We start from the raw sequence: 19,617 nt of genomic DNA on the forward strand, positions 1-19,617 counted from the left end.
GTGCCACGCGTGATGCGGTGCCACATGTTGCAGTGCCACGCGATGCGGTGCCACGCGTGATGCGGTGCCACACACGACGCCATGGCCGAGCCAATCCCCGTGGGCAGGGGAGCAGCTCTGCCCCAGCCCAGGCGCACTCAGCCGTGTCGGTTTCTTGCTTTATTTCTCTCCCAGGCCCCGCGCTGTAGTGCAGGCGTCGGGGTGCTCGCCGCGGGACCAAAACGCGGTGTGCCGTGCAGCAGAGGTGACCAGGTGCCCCCCCCCCCCCACCCAGCCAAGCATCGTTTATTGCAAAATAAACCCTCGCAAAGAAAACCAGCGGCCTTGCAACGCTCCTCCTCCCGCGCTCACCCCAAATGCCAACAGCCACATAGACCAGACCCAGGGGAGGGGGACACTGGCCAGGAGCACGCCGTGCCCCGAGGGCTGGCAGCCACCAGCTGGTGATGTGGCAGCACACGGAGCCCCTTCGCTGCAGCCCCCCAGCTCCAGGCGAGCCCGCTCAGATGCTTCGGGGTTTACCCATCTCGCCGGGAGCGGAGACTTTGTTTCTCTTGCAGCATGCCTTCCTCCTCCTCTCTCTCCATATGGGCTCTCCTACACTAGGAGGCATTTGAGAGAAAAGCAATTAATGCTGCCTGTGCGATCCTTCCGTGTGATGCTTCCCGGCCCATCATGCTTTTAAGAAGGAAAGTTATTCTTCATTCACTAATTGCCTCGCATTATCGGGTGCAAAATGTTAACGTGCAGCTCTGCGAGGAGAGGGGGCGGGTGGCACAGCAGCGTATTGACATGCGAGGTGATAACACAGGTGTGGAGGAGGAATTATTTAAAACGTTACGGGGGGGGGGGGGTGGATTGTAAGGAAAAAGAAGTGAAAAAAAATGAACGAGAAAGAGCCAGAAGAGGAAACCCATCCCCACCCGAGTGCTGCAGCCCAAGCAGCGAGGCTGGTGCAGAGCCACGTCTGCAAGGAGCTGCGGCCATGAGCAGAGGCCACGCGCTGGGGGACACCACTGCCACCACTGCCTGTCCCTGGGGGGCACCTGGCTGCTTGGGGTGCCCCCAGTCCCGGCACTGCCCCCAGCACCACCACTCCTGGCTCCTTCTCCTGCTGAGGGGGTGCAAGGGGAACCTCCGGAACAAATCATTTCTCAGCCTGGAATTAAAGGAATAAAAACAAAATACTGCCCCCATTGCTTCCAACACAGGAGTTTAAAGGAAGAAAACCCTCCTGGGGGCACGTACGGTCAGCACCAACCACACACATGCGCAATCTGAAGGGAGAGGGGGAGACAAGGATTTCATGCTCCTGGCTTGAACCAAGGGCAAAGGCAGCAGCCTGGGTGCTGAGCCCAGGCTGTCCAGATGAGGTGTGGGCAGCGGGGACGGCCGGGCTGGTGGTGGGAGAGGGAGAAGATGTCCTGCCGCAGCCTGAAGCTGTTTGTGAGCTCCTGGCCAGGAGTCACGTCTCGGCGGTGTCTGTGCACATTAATGGGGCGCTGGGGCTGTCTGGGCACACAGAGGAAGCAAACAGCTACCGGGGAAGCTCTCCTCGCTCAGGCACGGATTGCTTTCAGCTACAAGGTTGCCCCACTTTGTACGGACGTTTTAATTACAGTTGGCACAAGGAAGGGCAGCCATCCCCACGAACAGGCACCAGCTGCCCTCACCCGTGCTCCCGGGCCTGGGGATGCTGCGGCCACTGCGTGGGAAACTCCGACCCGGTGGGCGCAGGGACCCCTTCGCTCTCCGTGTGAGAGGGCTGGGCCGGAGCTCACTGAGCTGAACCCCAAGGGCATCGAGGTGCAGCACCATGCCTGGTGAGACGCTCAGCCTTCAGGAGGGTGTCCGTGGGTGCTGGGACCGCCAGCATCCCTCTCCCTCGGCGCACCCACACACCGCCACGCTCCACGCTCAGCCTCCCCCCCTCCTCCGGACCAGGATGTGTCTGACTGCGGCTCCCAGACCTTACAATCCTGCCTCTTCCCACGGCCTCAGGAGCCTGCTTTCACCCCGTGTTTTCTCCCCTGGAGCCACACTGCCACACGGAGCGCCTCTTCCTTTGCGCTGCGGAAAGCGAGGCAGGCTGCGTGCCGCTGAGCGCTCCCGCTCCTCCCTGCAGCCTTTCCCCTGCCGCTGGGCAGCATTTGTGGCTCTCGGCTCCCCAGTTCTCAGCAGTGCCACAGAGATGCTGCTCTTCCCCTCTGCCAGCACCTCTCCGAGGTTAATGGCAGTAAGATTCACTTATCTGTGGAAACACATTCAGCTCCCAGCTCGCAATGCCCTGGGATAAAGCTTGCACCTTCCCAGCAGCCGTGGATAACACCACCACGATTGCTCATTAAAGGATGGCAGACGCTCGGCCCCTCCACGGCATCCCCTCCCCAGGGCACAGGGGGGCACAGGGGGGCACAGCCCCCCAGTCTGGCTGCCCGGGGAGGGGCTCGGCTCTGGCGCTTTGTGTCTGGAGGAGCAATAAATAAGTCTGTGGGAGGCGGCGGCGGCGGGGATGAGTCAGAGGCACGAAGGAGAGAAAGTCATTTTCTGAGGAACGAATTAACGAAGTCCGGCATGCCTCGGTGCTCCGGAGCCAAATAAATATCTTGTCAGAGGGTGTCCTGATGTGCCCAAACTCCCTGATAACCCCTGCCCTGAGGGCACTTGGCCACGGCTGGGGGGCTGCAGCCCCATCCCCATCCCCGGGGCACCCTCAGTTCCACGCAGCAGGCGCCGTCCAGCACCACGCAGGCACTGCAGGATATGGAGAGGAAGCACTGGGGCATGGCCAGAGCCCCAGGAGCCTGCATTCAGCCCCCTCACTTTGCATTTTTGGGTACAGCACACACGGAACGAAGGAAGGCCCCGACACTGCCAGCGCCGCTGCAGCTGCAGAGCAGCCGCGCAGACACGGACCACGCAGCCCAGCTTGTTCCTCACTGCAAACACTGTCAGAGCGTGGGCCGAACTCAGTCAAAGCCAAGCTTCATTCAAGGCTCCAAATGTTTCACATGTTCCACACCTCATACAAATTTCACATGAAACCTGGATTCTCCAGGGACGAATACAGCACGCCTCTAACTTCAGGGAATGGAAGGGGAAGGCGTAACCTGCATGGCGTGCTGTGAAAATCAGCAACAAGTGGAAAACTTCTGGTCTACAGCAAAATAGGTGACTTTTCTGCCAAGTTGACATCTTGGCAGAGAGACAACCAACGCAGCCAAGGGGCTGGGAGCCCTGCAGCCCCCAGTTCAACGTTTTTCACAAGCTAACGCTCTCTCGATCCAGCTTATATTTAGCTCCGTATTTCTGACGCCGGCTGCAGCACTTAGAGAATGCACAGAGGGTTTGAGCTGTCTTTATCAAAGAATATAGTGGTAGCTGGTTGTCAAAGCTGTCATTAAACTCAAAAAGTAATAATCAAACATACACATACAAAAAGATGGAGCTCTGTAATTCCAAGACTGATGTATGCAAAGAAAGAATGAATGCTAGGAACTTGGCTATAAAACATGTTTTTAATGCAGACAACTGAGCCATTACATAGGAAAAAAAGACACCCTCATTTGTACGCCAGGAGTGGCCGATCTAATATGTCAGCACTCCAGTTTGTTGTTTTGTTTTTAAGTTTTCTACCTCCATTTAACACCCTAAGGAACATTAAATATCAAAAAACAAATGAAATACACGCTGTGTAAGAGTATTTCTATAAACCTTCTCTTCCATCACCTCCCAAGCTTCGTGGAGAATTTAGGGTGAAGAATTGCTTGCAGGATCTGAATCATATCTTTAAGCAAAAACATTGCTATTAGGTGACTAAGACCAAAACGATTGTCTTCCGTTATTTATTGCAACTGACGCTGTTACTAAAAACCAGACATGTCCCTTTCCAGCCCCTTGCGCTATCTGCTCTGCGTGCACTGGCGAAACACAGCAAAAGCAAGAAATTGGCTGGACACCACCCCAGGGGAGTTGTCCCAGCAAGGGGAGCGGGTCCTGCCCTGTGTGCCCCAAACCGCTGTCACTGGGGGCTCAGCATCACCCCGGGCAAGGGCCACAGCCTTCTCTCTCCTGGCCACAAACACACACATGGGACCTCGCTCCCACAGCCTCATTGCATTACGCATGGAAGCTTTGTATTTTTCCCTCTTTATTCTATTAATTTTAGCCCAAGAGGAACTGGTGCCACCTGCAGCGCATGGGACGTTAACCTGGGTGCCAGAAAGCAGATGGAAACCCTGGCTCAGCAGCAAGCAGAGGACAGGCCCAGGTGAAGGTGGCTCCTGGCAGCCCCTCCAGGCACAGACATCCTTGGCCCCTCTCCCCAGCACCCTGCACTAGAGCAGGGGAAGACAGGGCAGAAACTCCTGGTTCCCTGAGAAACTGCAGAAAGAGGCTGAGAAGAACAGCCTGCCTACACATGGCTCACACACACAGGATCTGGCATGCCTCTGGAGCCAGACCAGCCAAGCGAAGGGCTTAAAGCCTGCCTGTATGAATCAAATCGGTTTTCGGGAAGGTTTTGGGTGGATGGCAGCCGGGATGATGGCTCTGCAGGGAAGGGCAGCACATGGCACAGAGTGACTACATGGGGACATGTGGCAGACAGAGCCTGGGCTCTTATATTTGAGCAAATGTGCGTCTGAAATCCAGTTTTCATTGATTTTCCCAAAAAAAATCTCTGTCCGCCCTCCCTCGCCTGCACCACCACTCGAGAACTGTGCGTCATCCAAAGCCTTTGCATGCTCAAGAAGCAGACTCAGGCAGAGAAGAAGCAAAATAGGCTTTGCTCCCCCTTCCCAAATGTTCAAGCACCAGGAGGGAAGCCAGGAGACTCAGAAAGATGTTTCAGGAATCTTTGGGCACGGCCACTCCCTGCAGCACGTCACACCGGGCGCCCTGCGGCGGGACAAGGACGGGCACACATTGGGCTCTGACCTCCCGTATCTCAGGAGCCTGGGGTCCCTTCCTCTCCAAACATCAAATCCAAATCCCAGCCATCCTTTTCTCTAAATGCTTGCCGTTCAGATGATAGGTCAAGTTGTCTACAGTGGTGTCAGTGCATCCCTGCTCCTGTTACGAGGTTTGCTTGGATATAAAATAAGGAAAACATGAAAATCTCTTACATGAAGCAAGCTACAACCCCATGCCTCAGGAAAACCCATTTTCCTGGACATTCCCCTAATTCACACCCACCAGATTTCCTAGGGTTTAAGTGAAGATGCAGGAACAAATTTTACCCAGACCAACCTGAGCTCAGCCCCTCCAGGGATCCTGAATTCCCCCTTCTTCTGCAAGCTCATGAATCTCACAGGGAGCAAGGTTTTCCCTGAACATGTCTGACTTCAGCAACCTCGAAAGCAAGATAGGCTGATAAAGAAACCGCTGTGTATTAAAACACCATATGTTACCAACCCGGAGTTTTTAAAGGCAATGCGTTGATTTTTGCCCAGCAAACCCTGTGAAGCTGACTGCGCTCCTGGCACCCAGACCAGCTATGTGACCCCCCCAGCACTCACCGCTTGTCCTCAGACCTCTCCCAGTGTGACCCCACCAGGCTCTGCAGATAAAATTTATCAGCTGAACCTCAGGGAACAGCTTTTGTTGGATAATGTAAATACATGTATATTTTGTATACATATGCATATATTTTGTATGCATGTGCGTACGTGACTATTTGAAATTACTGCTGCCACCACAAAGCCATGCAAAAGAAATGACTTCAGATATACTGCAAGCATCACGCTGTGTGAAATTGCAACAGGGCTGATACACATGTGGGTCTTATTGTTATTTTAAAAACGCACAATTGGGAAGGCCAATATTTTTAATGGAAGCGGTTTCAAATACTAGTATTATTTACTTATTAAATAGTTTAGCTGGAGACAGAGCATCTTCAAAGGAGGAATTTTTTCTCAGAATGTGTATCTGGGGCTACAGTGCTATATTATTATACATGAAAAATATTTCCTTATTAGCTTTTTATTTCAGAGAACACATTTAACTGACACTTCCCCTGCTGACAGCTTGCCAAGCTTCAAAGCACAACTTCTCAGAGGACTACAGTGATTTCGAAGCTCGTCCAGACAAAGCTGTAGCCCAGCTGACACACAGGCTACGTGAAAGGAGGGTTTCCAGTTTTTGGAGATCCTAAAGCTCTGGTTGGGGCATGTGTGCTGCGTTTGGGCTGTTCAGAGGGGCACGATGCACCTCCCTGCTATGGCTGCATCAGCTGCCCAGGAAGACGAGATTCTCCTTGCCCACATAGAAAATTTTGCTGCCAGCAGCAGCTGGAGGGGTGGAGGGGGAAGCCCTTAGTCACCAAGCAAGAAGTCCAAGGTCTTCTCCCCTTCCCGGGGACATTTGTCTGGTGCCGGCTCCCTCAGGGATGTTTTAGGGATGGTGTGAGGGTCGGAGCAGCGCACGCTGGGCCTCACAGGGCACATGGCTGCAGACAAGCACAGCAGCAGCGCACCCTCCTTACAGCCCTTCAACCTGGAATGCACTAACAGAAACAAACCCTTGCCTGTGAGAAATCTCTTTAAAATTAAAAAATAATGATCTTTCCGCTCTGGTGCTGAGGCTGCCATCTGCCTGCTCCCCCCCAGCCCTCCCCACACAGCTGCTGGGGACCCTCCCGCCCCACACACCCCTCAGTGCTCTGCAGGTACCAGGCCTCACGGAGCTGCTGCCAAAATCAACTCCCCCCGCTGACACCTCCGTCTTGTTCGTGGTGTCTTTGGCACCTTCCACACCAGCACTTCCAGTCCCCTGCGGCTCCCAACCCAGCAGGCCCCAGCGCAGGCCGTGGCCGAGCCAACGTCAACACGCAGAGGCTGCGGCACGGCCAAGGCCGCCACCCGAGGTCCCTCTGGGGGTGGTCATCACAGCTCTGTACTAGGACGTGCAGCCACCACCAAAGCACAAATACCTGCAGTCAGGTGAACCAGGGGTGAAATATGGGTGGGCAGAGAGCAAAGGACCAGACGGTGCAGTCATCTTGCTAGGGTTCATGCTCCCAGTCTTGTAAATGGGTGCTGGAGGAGGAAGGAGGGTGGGGGACACCAAAACATCCCCAGTCTCCAAGCCATGGGCTCCCAAGACATGTCCCCAGCTGCACACCATCAGCTTCTCGTGCACAGCTCCTGCTTCGTGCCTTGCTCCACGGGACCCACTGAAAACAGCTGGCATCAAATGATTCCCTGCACTTCCCTGGCTCCCGAGAGCAAAGTGAGACACCTGGCCTGGAGAACCCCAGCACAGGGAAAATCCCTTTCCCCCACCCCTCTCGGACTGCCCCCAGGACACTGCAAAGCCTGGCCAGCAGCACACAAACCCTGATGTGCCCAGGGCATCCCCCATGCCCACAGGGAGCCCTTCGAGCCACCTGCATGGTCACCCCACCACCAACAGGGTGCTCCCAGCTCCAGGGTAGACAGACCTCATCCTACAGCAGGTTTGTACGCCAAATCTCTGCCTGGGGAGGGGCAGAGCACCCGGCACGGTGGTGAGGAACCAACAGGAACACAGCCCAGCTGTGAAAAACAAAAACCCAGCAAAACAGCAACCAACCGCCAGACCTAACGCAGCTCAACACAACCAAGGGACCTCTTTTACCAAGGTGGCCCCAGCAGTGGCTTCAACTCGTTACTCCTCAGACTTTACTGCAAGCCCCAGCTAAATGTTGGGAATTAATAAGGGAACAGCTAGAGCTTCGCTTGCTTTGTGCTTCATGCAGCTGCAACACGATCGCCCCCAGGATCATCTTTCCTCCCCGCAGGCAGGCGAGGTGGAAGCCGCCGTGTGCGGGTTCGGGCGGTAACACAATCCTGCAGCCCCAGATACGCGCTGCTGCCGAGCCGCTGCTGGGAAGAAGCTGCCTCCGAGGGGAACGTGGAGCCCACCGCACGCAGGGCTCCCCGCAGCCATGCAGGTGAGTGCTGGGGCTTGGGCACACCCTCACTGCAAAGCATCTACTGGGCGTCTGCTCTGGGCTCCCTCCTCTCCATGAGGTTGGGCTCGCGGTTGCTGTTTGTGTTAGGGGAAGGGGAGCAGCAAAAACACAGTTCTGTCCTTATGCAGGATACAGCTGTGCCATGAGGCTGAGCTGGAGCCCAGCATTGCAGGGGCCTCAGCAAAACCCCTCCTTGGGGCCAGTGAGAGGGGGCTCAGCTGAACCAGCAGCACCCAAGGAGCGGGAGGGCCGGGGTCGGTCCTGGGCAGAGATGGGCTCAGTCCTGCTCCAGCGCTACGGGGCCACAGCTTCCCCTTTCTCCTCTTACCCTGCCAGGTCTCACGAGGCATTGTCAGACCAAGCACCAAGGCTCTCCTCCGAGGAATATACTGTCCTTACAGGTCCTCACTAGGAGCTCAGGCCTTCAGTAACAGGCTAAAACCACCCAGAAAGCATTGGAGCAGTCAGTTACTCCCCGGTATTTCCCCAGGTGGATGCGCAGAGATGAGCCCTTTAAGCTACAGCATGTTAATGTTCTCAGCTTGAGATCTCACTGCACCACAAGTAGGGCTCGTCGGGTTTCTAGGAGGTAAAAAGCCTTACGCTTAGTACATGTACAAATCTAAATGTCATGATTCCATTTTGCCTCAATGTATTATAAAATGTATTATAATGGTGTTATAAAATAAAAGCCTTTCCAATCTAGTAGCAAGAGCATTCAGTGCCCATGTCTTTTCTTCCCCAGCTGACACTCTGCAGGCTCCGGACTCACCAGTGGTGCTTCATTCTGTTTAACGTCTTGCTTTTCCACATGCTGCTTTTTGGAGCAGATTTACTGGAGGAATACTTCCCGCGGTCATTACCTCTCTCTTACACTGACGCAAAGACTCTTGAAATCAGGGAGAAGGCCAGGAAGCTGGATATGGACCCTCTAAAGGCGAATCTCTCCAAGTCTTACACCGTCAGCAGTGCAGCAACATGCTCAGACCAAGAGGTATTTTTGCTGGTTCTTGTCTGCAGCAGCCCAGAAAACAGGACAAGGCGCAACGTGATCAGGCAGACGTGGGGCAACGTGACAGACACCGGAGGTTATGCTGTCCTTACTTTGTTTGCTTTAGGAAAGCCGGCTTCAGTAGCAGCCCAGCTGGAGATCGATGAAGAGTCTCAAAAGCACAGAGACATTATTGAAGGCAGCTTCATCGATTCGCCCGAGACACAGACGCAGAAGATGTTGATGATTGTGGAGTGGACAGTAACTTTCTGCCATCGCGCAAGGTATATTCTTAAAACAGATGAAGAAATGTTTGTCGGTATTCCAAGTCTGGCTGGATACCTGCTCAGCTTAACACAGCTAGAGGACGTCTACACCGGCAGGGTCATTCATCAAAGAGTGCCTGACAGAGCCCCTCAAAGCCCTGGCTTTGTTCCCATCCATCGATACTCAGAGGAGTTTTACCCAGATTACTGCGATGGGAAAGCGTTTGTCATGTCCCAGGACGTCGTTCGGAAGGTGTACGTGGCCGCCAAGGAGGTGCCGGTTTCACTGCCCCCTGATACCTTTGTCGGAATCTGTGCTAAAAAAGCTGGCATCACTCCCATTCACAGCTCTCGCTTTTCTGGGGAAAAGCACATCAGCTACAATCGATGCTGCTATAAATTCATTTTTACCTCTTCCAATCTGAAAGAGGATGAGTTATTTAAAGATTGGAAGGAAACAAACGATGGGGAAGACTGCTCGCTACTGGAAACATACTACAGTCTGGTGTCCTGCAAGGTTTTGACCTATATTGATAAATTCAAACAGTTTAACTTGGATAGAATAAAAAAACAGGCTCTTCATTTCGCTGATTAAAATTTTACTTTTGTGAAGGAGGCCTGCATTTTCTTCCACCAGCCCTTTTACCCTGTACATATTCAGTAATAATTTCCTCTTCAAGCTATCTTTCTTCTCTTCAACAGCAAATAAGTTCTCAAATGCTGTAGTGTTACAGTAGCAAAAGCATTGTTTGTATTCTACTTACACCTGTACATACCAGTGCATGCATGTAAGTAAAAAGTATTCCAAGAAATGTGGTCTCTAGTGTGTTTTCCAGACATTCGAAGGCCTCTGCTTGAACCCCCAGCTCTTCCTGTATTTTGATCTGATTCAAGTGAGTTCGGCATCACCTGTTTCCACAGTATTTTGTAACAAAAGGGGAATTTATTCATCCAAGGAAAAGGAGCTATTTCTGAACAGCCTGTTTTGCAGTACCAGTGAAACCACAGAACATCTTAGAGCGGCGACAGACAGCAATTCCCATGATAGTTCAATAAGGTAAACAGCCTGGGGAGGTTCCGGGCCAGAAATCTGACTTACCTGCTAAACAATCCTGTACTTGTCGTGCACAGCATCAGAGAGACACTGATACAACCATCTCCATGCTGTAACGTTATGCTGGAGAATGGGGTCAGCCATGAAGTCAGAACAAATTCACCAGAGGGCTGGTAACACCAAGCTCATTAAAAATGTAAAAATTCCCTAAATTAGGAACCAGTCACAGAGAGCACAACCCCACCCATGCGTGCATCCTCCAGATTAACTCTTCCATAGCAGCTCCTTCAGAAGGCGAAAGATTAGCTGGACAGATGTGCTAGAATTGTGACAGACAAACATGGAAAGAGGCACACGCGTACCTTTGAAGACCTCATCTACTCTTTCTGGCGTGACTGAAGGAATTAGAGGTGGGTTCCAAAACTCCACAGTTCTTAAGTATCAAGTTATGCTGCTTGTTAACCAGGGTCAACTGATGAGCTCATTTTTTGTTGTTGGTGGTGGTTTTTTGCTTGATTTTAAACCAAATTCACCCAGTTTACCACATTATCTCAATCCTCATTCTCCATCATTCCATTTCTGCTTTTGCCTTAATAATCCCCCCCAATTATGTTACACGGGGGGCATGCAATTGAGTTTTCCTTTGTACACAAGATACACCACTGGCACCACGTAAACCATACGGCTACAGACAGAATGTATTCGCATATAATGAATACATGTGGATTACAAGGGTAAGAGTCTGAGCTCAACAAAAAGTGCACGTGCATCCATAAAAATCCCCTTGTTTGGCACCTCTGTGTATTTTAAAATATTTTATTTGGCACATGTACCATGCAAAACAGATGCTAAAGACTTGGCACACGGTAGCTTTCATAAGCAACAACTGAAAACATGCACAGAAGAGACTCATGAATTGCAGAAAAGGCTTATATTGGTTTCTTTTGCTGAGATTTTAGCATACAGCTCAGACAGAGCTACCTGCACACAAAGCCACCCAAAATAACCACACTGAACTGCCCAATAAAAGTGCAAACCAAGGATTTCTATATCCTTTCCATTTCCTTTTTAGCACTTTCACGTTTTTCTGGATGCTGAGATTCACTGAACTTCTGTGCTCCCTTAGTTCACAAATGAGACACTACAAACTGCCTTTTCCACTAGCAGATGTTTATTATGCACATTTAGAATGAAAGCGTGAGCAGCAGGATAATGTTGGATGACAACTTTTTGTACATATTAGGTCATAAGCAACAAAGCAGATCACCTGCATTCAGACAGTTTATTAAACATCAACAGATTTTCCCCAACTACCCTGCTTCTCAGAGCCCAGTTCAATTCCTTGCCAGCAATTTTTTGGCAGGCAATGCTATCACCTCTGCTGCAGCCCGAAGCTACTACAAGCAATAAAAGGGTTACTGCATGACTAAATCATCCCATTTCACTTGGCAGAGCGGAGACACAGGGCAAGTACTTTCCACAGAGGCATACCCAACTTAGTACACTACTAAAGCAAGCCCCGAAGTAGTTAATTCATGTTTTATTATGCTTCCCCCAACTTATCCTCAGATTTGTGTCTTACATTCTCAGCAAAAACAATATAAACCTTTTGTATAAAGTACATTGTGGTCTCTGTTTATGGACCAACACATCACAGGTCACTAAAGTGACCGGTGGTCCGGCTAGTTCTGTACCTCACCCACGTGCTAGCTGACCATCTTCAGAGGAGACAAAGCCTCACGAGGTACTACGTTTATAGCCTCCTAATTCGGTTCATGCCTTTAAACATGAAAGCTTTGATGTTCTTACCCCTTTTATTCCAACTCCGGCAGATAAAATTGGTACATATTTTTTTTTAAATAACACTTAAATTAAAAAATCATCTTTGATAAAAAAAGTGTAAACTGTTTAAGATTTGGTTCTGAAGTGGATTTGTAGCTCATGCTCCTTTGGCAGCTCAGTTTACTTGCTGAAAATAGACAGCTAATGACACAAAGCTCCCAATTTGGTTTTATACACTAGAGTTTGCTTTCACTTGTTTTTAAAAGGGCTAAGTGTTTTGTTTTTATTTTTGTAATCCTCAGTATAAAATGTAAACAATATTTAGGACTTATTCAAACAAGACTTACATCCAGCAAGTTGATGAGAGAAGAGAAGCCAGTTTATACTCCCTCATGTGGACAGAATATTACTAGCTTTTTCTTACCACCTGAGTTTCTGGCAGAACTAAATCTAGCTAAAAGTGTCTTCTATGCAAGGGCCAACTTCAGCAGATAGAAAAAAGTAGTAATAAAATTTTTAAAAAAGAGAAACCATGGCAGCATCGGAGGTTACAAACCTCAAGGGTTTTTGGCTTTTTTTTTTTTTTTTTAATTCAACTGTGATCTACTGAGAAAACGTGATAGGAATTCCAAACCCAAGAACAGTTTTAAGTAAACACTGATAATTTCTGCAAAATAAAACAGCCAGCAGTTGATAGAATGCTTACCTTGTTTACTTGTCTCAGGACAGTACACAGAGAACTTCTGCCATGAGATTCTGTGGAAAATTACACTGTGCCCTATAGGTTTTGATTTGCTCTCATGACTCTCATTTCAAATAGAGTCAAAGTGCTTCGTGTTCCTTTAAAGAGACAATCTAAGATGACTCCCGTGTGGAGAGCCTTTACACCTTACATCTTAACATCAATTTCAGTAACGTGGTTTGTAAGAAGGGCAACCAAGACATCAGTGATATTATTCTGCTCCTTCCACAGCTGTAGTAGAAACTGCCTTAGCATAATAGGGGCCTTCACGCAAGTAAGCCCTAAGCCTCAAGTAATACTGATTTCCAAAGATTTCCGCAATTGTTTTGGAGTTTACAAGGGCCTTAACCAGTTCATACTTGGCATCCTTCGAAGCTTTATCAGGTTCCACAGATCTGTCCACGATGTATTCCACAAACCCTGGACTGTTCAGCATCAACTTCTGCGCCCACGGTTGATTTGCAATAGCCTATATGCAAAGACAAAAAGAGGGGGAAGAACACCTCATTTTAGAAAACACCCAAAAACCAGTTACACAGAAGGCTGTTAAGCTAAAAGTCAAAGAACAGAGAAAACTGAAGTGGGATATTCATTCTACACAGTAATTGTGCAACCACCATATAAGCAGCAGTATTTATCACTGGAAACCAAGTACAGTGCAGTGCTTCTCTCTAACATTTTAAGTAAATTATCAAAGCAGCGACATACAGTATAGCACTTATTATTATTAAACTTTATAAGAAAATAAGCACTGCCCACATGATCCGTTATTTAAATGGTGAATGCAAGTGATGTTATTTCTGACTGCTTCAGGACTTCAAAAAGACAAAACAAAAAAAGAAAAACGTGTGACCGCCACTGAAAAATGTGAGGCTGAGTACAATACAATTCACTACCTGATCTTTAAAAGCAAAGAAACTTACAGTAAACAAACAAACAAAAAAAACTTACAGTAAACACTCTTAAAGCCCCACAGTGGAGATCAGGGAACGGCTGAGTACTGATACTCCTGAAGAGTTCCAATGGCTGGCTAGACAAGGATGTGAACCATGATTCAGTCATTGTTAAAAGGTCTTCTGTCTGCTGCTCTGGCTACATATATCAGAAAAATGTACAGAAACAAAAGAGTTTGGTTAGGATTATAAATAAAATTCAAGTTTTAAGTACATGCTCAGAAAGTTTAAGTTATTTAAAACAAACCACCAGCAAAATAAACTGAAATACCTTATATTTTCAACATATTTTCATGAATGAAGAAATAGCTATCTATATTTCATTTAGCTTGGATGACAGAATTAAATAAACTGATTTTAATACATGAGAGAAGTGCCGTGCTGTAAGATAAACAAAAACTGCTCACTTAGAGCTGCATTATTAAAGCTAGGTCACTGACTCTAAAGAACATACAGTCAGAGCAGTTTGCCTTTAAAGCACAAGAATATTCAGCTGTTTACTCTCATTCCTTTCCTAACAATACCTTGACCTCAAGTTTTATAAACAAATTTCATAACATGTGGTCTCTTACAAGCTCAAACTTTAGGCAAACAAACAAACCAGGGAACTTCAGGACAGTAAAGTTACCGACTCACAGTATTCGAAAGCTACCACTACTACCTAAGCTGAATGCTGCAGAAAGTCTTCACATGGTTAACGAGATGCACAATTATTTCATTTTTATAGATTTTAAAAACAAACAAACAAACAAAAACATACAGGCAAGTAAAGAAGAGATGAAATGGCATCCAAACATCGAAGTCGTAGCTCTGTAGGGGCATTCTTTGCCTGGTGCCCTATTTTGTTTAACAGATTTTGAAATCTGCTTCCTTTGGGAGAGGAAAAAAAAAAAAAAAGCACTTTGAAGTAATTCAGATAGACCTTCGGAAAAAGTACAATTTTACTGATCAGTCACATTATATTACATTAACTGGTAGAAAGAGTATATAAAGGTTGTATATAAAATCTGAGAAAGGATTGCTTTTGATCCGCTATAATAAAAAGAGTAAAGATTCTCTTTGCTTCATATAGACCTACAGTAGATGAATACAAAGCTTTATGGTCAATCTCTAGACTATCCAAGGAACGTCAGAAAGGAAGTTATTTGTCACAGATAATTGAGTCATCTTGGGAAGTACACACCCTAGTATATTTGTGATTAGATATGTCCAATCCCATTCTACAAAGCCGCAACAGTTATATGCTCACACATTTTCATTTAAAAGTTTTTCACTTTGGACAATCAGCAAAAAACAAACAACAAAAAAATTATCACCTACTTTGAATCCTCTGAACCATTTTATATTAAGAAAATAAATGCAGCCTGTAAGGAAAGTGCCATTACATTTCTAACCCTGGTGAAAAGGCCACGCCGTAAGTAGAAACAAAGGAAGATAAAATTACAAGACTACCGATGATTCATACGATGCACTTCACTGGAGAGGAGTAACTTGAATCGCACTTGTGATACCAGAATTCTCACTGCTAGGCATTTCACACTGCCATGCCTGGCAAGACTATTAAGACATCTTATCTGCTATACCACAGCTATTCAAAGAGACCCCCTTGATTATTAGACAGAAGTTTTTCAATTCTTTTCTCTATTATACCATTATCAGCTTGCTCTTGTATGATATACTGAGAATATTTTGTTAAAAAAAAAATAAATCATACTAACTAGTTTTCTGTAAAACCTGTTTGCCTTCTACAGTTGATCCCAGGATTCCCAGTGTGTCCACAGCCACTCCAATCATGGTTGGATCATGACTTTCTGCCATTTCAAAGACTTTTTCCATAAAGACAGGGTATCGTTCGCAGATCTGCTGTGGGCTATCTACAATAGCCAGATTTCCAAAAAATTTAACAAAACCTGATAGAACAAGACAAAACGAAAGTGTTCAGATTGGAGTAACAACAACGTAAGAATTTCAAAATTAACGATACATGAACATAAGACTTATTCACTGATAATTGTATTTAATTGTTAATTGATTCACTATTAAATGCTATTAACACTGTGAAAGGCACAGAACTAAGGAAAAAGCCAAAAGAAGCTTAAGACTATAAAAGACAGCATCACAACTTGGACATCGTCTTTGCACAGTCCAGGTGAGTACGACTGTTCTATGACAAGATGTATTCATCTTTTAACAGCGACTTAATTCACGATGTATCTTCTGTCCTCTTAAAAAAAACACAACAAGAACACAAACATCAAACCTCTGGTACAGTCTCTGCAGATCATACCTTTGCTACCCACTCTAAATGAATGATTCACATATTAGACTGTCCTTCAGCACGTTGTGCATGTCCAACATGTGCTTTACTACTCAAAAATTCATGAGCCTTCAAAACAGAGGCTTAGTAGTCCTCCCAGTTTAACGTATTACTGAATGCAAGCGGTAAGCAATGGAAATAAGAAATGCATGATGTAACCTGGTAAGTAGAAGCCTGAGAAAGGATCAGACTCTGCACCAATGATGATGTTTGAAATTTTATCGATAACTCCTTGTTGAGCAAGATACTGACGTCCATGCGGAGTATGGGCCAGCGAGGTCACCATCTCTATGCACGTAGCTCTGAAACAGACAAAAAGTTCATTTGGCCTCCTTCAGACAGATTGTAGAAGTACAGAGAGATTAAGAAAACATACAAAGTTTTTCTACCCTTACGAAAAAACAACCAACCAAAGAAGAGAAACAAAAACAAAACCACAGCTGTGAAATACTCGTCCAAGCTCACTCTGCTTTCTGATGATATACCTAAAGAAAGACAACTTTCCAGGAGTATTTACATTGCAACCCAACAATACAACTACCACAGCATATTGCGGAAATTTCATCCTGGTTCTCAAATTTAAAGGGTTTAATGAGAAACAAACACAACTGCGTTTAAAGAGAGTTATTTTAAATAAGACCAAACATCACTGTTTAGCAATTGGGGAAATGTCGAACTCGCTGTAACATACCTGACCAGTACATCATCTCCAGTCAGCTCTCCAATTAAGTCCGATATCAATCCACTGTTTGCGCAGTAACTGAGCGAGTCTGCTGACACTGAAGAAATCTCAACAATTAACTATATAAAAGCACAGGGGGAAAAAAAGGCTGGTTTATAAAAACATTGTAACGTTAACAGTTCACAATAATGACCAAATACATCTTACAACACAGATTAATTATTTAAATATTAAATTATGAAAACATGAAATTCTGTATTTATCTGTTTGTCTGAAACGGGCTCATAGAGCATTCCAAGTTGATATTTGATTCTATTCAAACCGTCTTCAAGGGATCATCACTGCTATGTACATTAAGATCTAGAATAGCTAAACTGTATCATTTCTCTTTTGTCATACATATCTAGATCAGCACACTTACTATCTCATCTCTTCCCCCTTCTGAGCTTTCAACAGCTCTTTACCTCCAGTGGTGACGAGATCACAGATGGTATTTTACCCTTACTTTCAGAGAGGCAAGCATTTCATTGCATCTTTAGTCATTCTGTGTCGCCCCTCCAGTGTTCTAAGCACCACAAGTTCACAAATAAGAGATGTAAACAGGACTTCACACCTTCCTACCATAAACTGAGAAAGAGAAGTTCTGACATTACTTGAGGACCAACAGTGCTGTACCCTTCCTGCTCCCTTCTCGTCTCGACAAAGCATAGACATGAAGAAAACTTGATGAAGCAGTTAAAAAGTAATGCATGCTAACTTAAAAGCATGTTGCAAAATCCAAGCTGTAATTCCGAATCACAGTCCAAGAGAAGTGCAGAACAACGTCATTCAGAAGGACAACACTGATCTCATTCCTACCTCATACACTCTGTATCGAACAACATCGTTTGTCGCCATGACATTTTTCAAGTCGCTCAACAAACTGCTCACAAATAAAGCCTCTAAGCCCTCTTGTGTCTGCGCTATTCTTGAGAGCGATTTGATGGCCTGTAAATAAAAACAGTAGCTTACTATAACACAAAGGGACAAAAATCCAGAATGATCAGACAGTTTCAGTGTTCTTTACAAACATATAAAATCATGTTATACATCTAAAATTTCAGTTTTCATTCACTTTTCAATGGAAATTATTGTATCACTGACAAGGGCTAGTTATGCCCACCTGTAGGGGGTGATACAAGCCTCTGGCATCAGATGCAGACCTGTAAGTTCAGCTTTGCATCAACAGCTACTGGAAGATAACAGGTCTGAGTAAAATTTTTAAATCACATTTAAGAAAATTCTGGGCTTAAGGCACCTATGTGATTACAACATCTTTCAAGCCACATGATCTCTCCTTTCTTTAAAGGAGGGCAAAGGCTGACATCTCAATAACAGTAGAAAAAGCATCCTATGCCATGTCTACATCCATTTGTAAAGGAAGAAAAAAAAAAAGAAAGCAATGCTTACCTCTTTAGCCACTGCTATTTTCTCTCCACCAATGCAATTTATTATTTGCCGTAACAGTTCGGGACTGTTGAGAATTTCTCTAACAGCATCCGAATTTTCAACAATCCTCCCAATCTAGGGGCAATATTAAGTAACGATGTTGAAAGATACCAAAACAAAGTTTTTCCACACAGACATGCCAGCACTAGAATAGCTACCCAGAGAGATGGAATCACCATTTTTGGAAACACCCAGAACTCAGCTGGACAACACCCTGAGCAGCCTGCTGTAAGCTGAGGACTGGACCTGAAACCACGAGAGCTCCATCCCAAACTACACCGCTACACAATTCTGTTCTTTTAACTCAAAGCAACAAATACCAACTCGGTTAAGCCTTTTCCTCCCCAGTGTTTTCCCAGTGCTGTTCCAAGTATCCCGAATATTAAAATATTGCTACATTTAGTTCTTACAGCACCCGCTGTCAGCGCTGGCTTAGAATGCTTTACCCAGAACACACAACAGCCCTCAATAAACAGAAGATTCAGTTACAAGTTACTTCTGTCAAGACGTAGGTTCATATATTATGTTTAATAGATATATCATGAAGCATTATATACTGACATATTGCACAGTAACTATCCAAAACCACATATAAGAGCACAAGCCTGCAGATAACACATGATGTAGTGTTTTTGTCACAATTTAGGCCACAAAATACCAGTAACAGGTTTGGACAAACCTAGCCTGGCCCACGACGCACCTCTGTCCCACCCTGGAGCAAAACCTGTACCTGAGATATGGTGAGGATTTTCACAGAGTCGTCGGGGTGGAAAAGCCCTTTCTGCAGCTCTTCTTTCAGGTTCTGGATTATGTAGAGCGGGTCCAGGGCCTGCAGGAGCCTCTCCAGGATGGAAACACACGTAGAAACCTGCTCCCTGGGCGGGACAGAGAGAGACACGAGGCCTTTAGGACCCCCTCCTCGTCTGTGCCACCGCGGAGGAGGCCAGGGAATGGGACAGAGGGCAGCAAGAGGCGCTCAGGAGGAAGGGGCGAGGGGAGGCAGCAGGGCATGACAGGACAGGCCTAGGCCGGGCCGTCGCTCACCGGTCATTGACGCTGAGGAGGGCGAAGAGCGCTCCCAGGTGGTCGTCGCTGAGGCGGGCGCGCAGGGCGGCGGGCGGCACGGCCTGCAGGGCCAGCCGCAGGGCCCGCAGCTCCTCCAGCGGCGCCCCCCGCCGCGCCGCCCGCTCCAGCAGCTCCGCCACGGCCTCCGCCATCTTGGCAGCGCCGCCCCGGGGCCCGCCGCCGCCGCCGCCGCCCCTGGCAACCGCGCGCCGTCGCTAAGGGCTTCCTTCGCGTCCGCCACCGCCGGAAACAAAATGGCGGCCGCCACCCGCCCCGTGGGGGCCCCTCCGCCGCTGCGCGATGCGATTGGGCGGCTGCGCGGC

General features: G+C 47.3%; 2 protein-coding genes across 2 annotated transcripts; one reads left to right on the plus strand and one right to left on the minus strand.

Moving 5' to 3' along the window:
* Window positions 1-6,423: 6,423 nt before the first annotated feature.
* B3GALT9 (beta-1,3-galactosyltransferase 9) lies at window positions 6,424-12,727 on the plus strand. The gene is made up of 2 exons (XM_083807491.1): window positions 6,424-7,933; window positions 8,700-12,727. The coding sequence occupies exons 1-2, from the start codon at window positions 7,928-7,930 to the stop codon at window positions 9,804-9,806; spliced, it is 1,113 nt and encodes a 370-aa protein (XP_083663617.1). The 5' UTR covers window positions 6,424-7,927; the 3' UTR covers window positions 9,807-12,727.
* PSMD5 (proteasome 26S subunit, non-ATPase 5) lies at window positions 11,419-19,564 on the minus strand. The gene is made up of 10 exons (XM_083807485.1): window positions 19,274-19,564; window positions 18,960-19,104; window positions 18,191-18,304; window positions 17,600-17,728; window positions 16,751-16,860; window positions 16,219-16,361; window positions 15,461-15,652; window positions 14,503-14,612; window positions 13,741-13,881; window positions 11,419-13,258 (listed from the first exon to the last, which is right to left on the minus strand). The coding sequence occupies exons 1-10, from the start codon at window positions 19,444-19,446 to the stop codon at window positions 13,001-13,003; spliced, it is 1,515 nt and encodes a 504-aa protein (XP_083663611.1). The 5' UTR covers window positions 19,447-19,564; the 3' UTR covers window positions 11,419-13,000.
* Between the last annotated feature and the right edge of the window lie 53 nt (window positions 19,565-19,617).

The sequence above is a fragment of the Anser anser genome (genome assembly GCF_964211835.1).
Source record: "Anser anser genome assembly, chromosome: 21".
Taxonomy (NCBI): domain Eukaryota; kingdom Metazoa; phylum Chordata; class Aves; order Anseriformes; family Anatidae; genus Anser; species Anser anser.